This window comes from Myotis brandtii, unplaced genomic scaffold, assembly GCF_000412655.1.
Source record: "Myotis brandtii unplaced genomic scaffold, ASM41265v1 scaffold1733, whole genome shotgun sequence".
Classification (NCBI taxonomy): Eukaryota; Metazoa; Chordata; class Mammalia; order Chiroptera; family Vespertilionidae; genus Myotis; species Myotis brandtii.
The window spans coordinates 391,369-395,484 of record NW_005356400.1 but is presented as its reverse complement, the minus strand read 5'-3'; the positions used below and the strand labels follow the sequence as shown (position 1 = coordinate 395,484).

Below are 4,116 nucleotides of genomic sequence, written 5' to 3'. Positions count from 1 at the left end.
GGGTGGGGGGGGCAGCCAGTCATCTCGGGCGAAGTTGGGGAAGCGGGAAATTCTCGGAGATCGCTGTCCTCTGGGAAGTTCTGGGCTCAGGGTGATGGCGCCATCACAGGGATGTCAGGTCACGCCTGCATTTTTATGTGGATTTCCAAATGGAAAGCCTGGTTTTATTGTGGTCACGGTCATTGCACGCCAAGAAGGGCAGACCTACGACACCTGGATTACTTAGGAGGCCTGGTTTTGGACCTTGGTTCTAAAGCAGCCCCCCTTTATCCAGGGCGGGGGTACATTAAACCCCAGCAGATACCTGAAACCACAGATAGTGCCGAACCCTGTAAATACGATGTGTTTTCCTGTATGTACAAGCCTATGATAAAGTTTAATTTATAAATTAGGCACAGTGGGAGATCAACAACAATAATACTAAAATAGAACAGTTATAACAATAATAGGATAGGCCGTAATGAAAGTGCTGGGAATGTGATCGCTCTCTCAAAATGCCTCACGGTTCTGAACTCACCCTTCTTGCGACGGTGTGAGGTGGTGCACAGCCTGCGTGAGGGGAGAAGGGAGGGGAATGAGACCCTTGTTAATAAGACATGGGTCACTTGAACCCAGGCACCGCGATACCTGAGCAGTCGATCCGATAACTGGGACTGTGGCTGACGGGCAGGTGGGGTGCCCACCAGGGACGCTGGAAAAGGGCCGGTGCTGGCCCCGGGCGGGACAGAGCTGGACATGGCGGGGCTGCATCAGGCGCTCAGAATGGCCTGCTGTTAGTCACGTAGGCATTGTTTATTTCTGTCTATTGCATATTGCAAAATATAACAATTATTTTGAAAAGAGATGGCAATTTTTCAAAACTTGTTACCTATTGGAGGGCAAAAATGTTTTATTTTTTAATCCTCACCCAAGGATATTTTTCCCATTGATTTTTAGAGAGAGTGGAAGGGAGGGGGAGAGACACAGAGAGAGAAACATCGATGATCAATTGGTAGCCTCCCAAATGCCCCCGACTGGGGCCGGGAGCCTGCAACCGGGAGTATGTGCCCTTGACTGGAATCAACCCGGGACCCTTCCGTCTGCAGGCTTGACGCTGTACGTACTGAGCCAGACCGGCCAGGGCCAAAAATGTTTTATTTTTACTAAAGTGCAAACAACTCGGGCTTTAGGTGGGAGATCGAAGGCAGCAGGTGTCATTCTCGATGCGGCTCACCTCCCACAGAGAGTGGGAGGCAGAACTGCAGAGAGGAGGACCTGGCGTAACAGAGCAGGTGAGGATAGTAACTCGACTGCATGAACTATAGTCTAGTGGCTTTGGGAGACCAGTTCGATTGGGACATGGAAGGGAGATAAGATGTTTGTATATGAAAAAAAATAATGCCATCTATTTTTTTCTTTTTAGCTATTTTTAGGATAGTTCATATGCCCATTTGAATTTTTCACTTATATGTATTCCTTTAATTAAAACTAAAAATTTATTGCTTCTCAGCCTTTTGGCTAAGGTCAAGTGTAAAAATAAAAATCATTTATATTTTTATAATTTACATTACTTCATAATGACTTAGATTAATCATAACTTTTAAATAATCTATGCTAATAAAAGGGTAATATGCTAATTAGACCAGACACCCTTTCGGACAAAGCCACGGTGGTGGGTGCCGAGGCAGAGGCGGTGACCAGGCTGGCAGGGGAGAGCAGTTAGGGGCCACCAGGCTGGCAGGGGAGAGCAGTTAGGGGTGACCAGGCAGGCAGGCAGGCAGAGGCTGTTAGGGGCAACCAGGCCAGCTGGGGAGTGGTTAGGGGCGATCAGGCAGGCAGGCAGAGAGGTTAGGGGTGATCAGGCAGGCAGGCAGAGAGGTTAGGGGCGATCAGGCTGGCAGGCAGAGGCAGTTAGGGGTGACCAGGCTGGCAGGGGAGAGCAGTTAGAGGCATCAGGCAGGCAGGCAGAGGTGGTTTGGGGCGATCAGGCAGGCAGGCAGGCAGGCAGATGAGTGGTTAGGAGCCAGAGGTCCCAGATTGGAGAGGGTGCAGGCTGGGCTGAGGGACCCCCCCCCACTCCTGTGCATGAATTTCGTGCACCGGGCCTCTAGTTTATAATATAGGGAAAAAATCACATAAGATAAGCAAAAAGAACCCAAAAGACATAGAATCTTACCCGCCCAGAGGTAAACCACTGTTAATATAGTTTCTTATTGGAAAACTCTGAAAAACAAATGACAGTACTTTTAAATACTCAAACATGCTTGCTACACTGAAGCTACTGCTTGGGGTTACACATTTTTTACCAAACCGCCCTCTCTTACCAACACGCCCAGGTCATGTGGATGCCATCGTCACTAAGACGAGAACCGAGGCAGCTCCCGGGGCACGGCCGCTCTCACTGTCCTGCTGTTTCAGGAAGAGGCGGCTCTTGGTCTCTGTGTCTCAGCCACTGGCTCTGCTGAGAAGGTCAGGAATTTGTGGAAACACATTTATCAGAGGAACTTGCCTCAAAAGAATTTTTGTATTTTTTTCCCCTCTTTTTAAGTGTGGATGAGTAATTTCATTTTCTGTGACCTGTTTCTTTGAACTGTTTTCAAGAACAAAAACACAGAAAAAGTGCAGTTCACTGTGATACCCCCAATTTAAATCGGGGAGTATTGGTAGGAAGGAAGTTAAGAATAATTAAAGATTTAAAAACGTGAATATTGAAAGGGATACTTTGAAAGAATTTAAGCTGCCTTACAATATGGGGGGAAAGGCAGTGGATATATTCTTCTACCTCCTGAGGTCATTGAGTTCCGATGACTTTACAAGTTTCAAGATTCGACTCCTATTTCCCGAGTCCCTTCCCCGTCTGGCAGGCCTGCCCTGGTTCCTTGGTGCACTCACGCACGTGCTCTGTAATCGCAGGACGTGGCGATGCGTTTCTAGCGGCCCAGCCGGAGGAGCGGAGCGGGCCGGAGAGTTGGCTGGGCTCCTGTGGGTGTGCTTGGCTTGCCCGCTGCGGTGGGTGTGGGAGGATGTGCACAGCACAGATAAGGACGGTGCAATCGGGGAAGAGCAGAACAGCTGTCCTGCCTGGAGAAGTGCAGGGCGAGTCTGGAGGAGGCGGAGTCCCGAGGTCACATTGGCCATGTGTCCTCGCAGGGCTGACCCCTCGGTGCAGGTCGCAGGCGGAGAGCGATGAAGGGCTGCCTGAGTGCCTAAGGCAGGTGTGGGCCAGACCACAGTGAAGCACCTCTGATGGGACAGGTGTGTGTTTTTTTTTTAACTTTTAAAAAATTATCATTGATTTCAGAGTATAGATGCTTTATCCACTGAGCCAAACGCCCAGGGCCGGAACAGGTCTTGGTCCAAGGACACGGTGCCTGCCGGCCCCGAGAAGCTGGGGAGAACAGGGCCTCCGCTGGGAGGCCTCCCTGCTGAGCGCCGGCCATTTCCCGGGGTCTGCAAGAGGTAACTGCATCTGCACCCCCACTTTACAGAGGAAGAACCTGGGCCCAGCAAGGCCGTTAGTGAAAGTGGGTGTGTTTGTGGGCAGGTCTGTGTGTGGAGGTAAAACGGGTCAGCCGCATCGGTGGGCATTTCCTAGGACTCGCTGTCCTGCTCCTGCCGGTGTTGACGCGTTAATTAACTAGCGAGACCTTGCCTCCTGCAAAGCAGGGTTTGTAATGTGTCAGCGACCCGGCGCCGCCTGAGCGCCTCTTCCTTGTTTTGCTTTATTCAAAGCGACCCCATCTGTTGATCCAGACGCTGGAGTGTCTGAGCGCGCATTTCGCAGGTCAGGAGAGCCACTTGAATGGCAAACTTCCTGCCCCCGCAGCTTGGAATTCCGAGCTGGCACCCGAATGCCCACCGCCTCCCGGGACTGGGGAGAGTGCGCTCCAGGGTGTCTGCCGCGAGGAGAGACCGCGGGGGTGGCGCCCACGCCCCTGCCCCCTGCCCCCTCCCGGGTCCACACCGTCTGGGCCCCAGGCCAGAGCCCCAAGTTGTATCAATGACTGGCTGCCCTCTGCTTTGTGATGACAAAACCCTGCGCTTCGTTTGGGCAGAATCTGGGCATTGAAGGCGAATGTAAACTCCCAAGCTGAGCGGGATTTTGGTGACGTGGCGCCCAGGTACTGCCCGCTGCGG

The 4,116-nt window shown here is 51.7% G+C and overlaps 1 protein-coding gene across 5 annotated transcripts in view; it reads left to right on the top strand.

Annotated features, from left to right (window-relative positions):
* TMEM56 (transmembrane protein 56) overlaps nt 1-4,116 on the top strand; it is a 40,663-nt gene that overhangs the window by 14,763 nt on the left and 21,784 nt on the right. Inside the window, exon 1 of one of the 5 annotated variants that reach the window (XM_014537126.1) lies at nt 3,281-3,438. The exons of 3 other annotated variants lie outside the window; for them this stretch is intronic. In XM_014537126.1, coding sequence (XP_014392612.1) covers nt 3,288-3,438 — 151 coding nt within the window. In that variant the 5' untranslated portion in view covers nt 3,281-3,287. Of the gene's footprint in view, nt 1-3,280; nt 3,439-3,663; nt 3,764-4,116 lie in introns of those variants that run through there. One more of the 5 variants, XM_014537130.1, reaches the window with a different exon arrangement.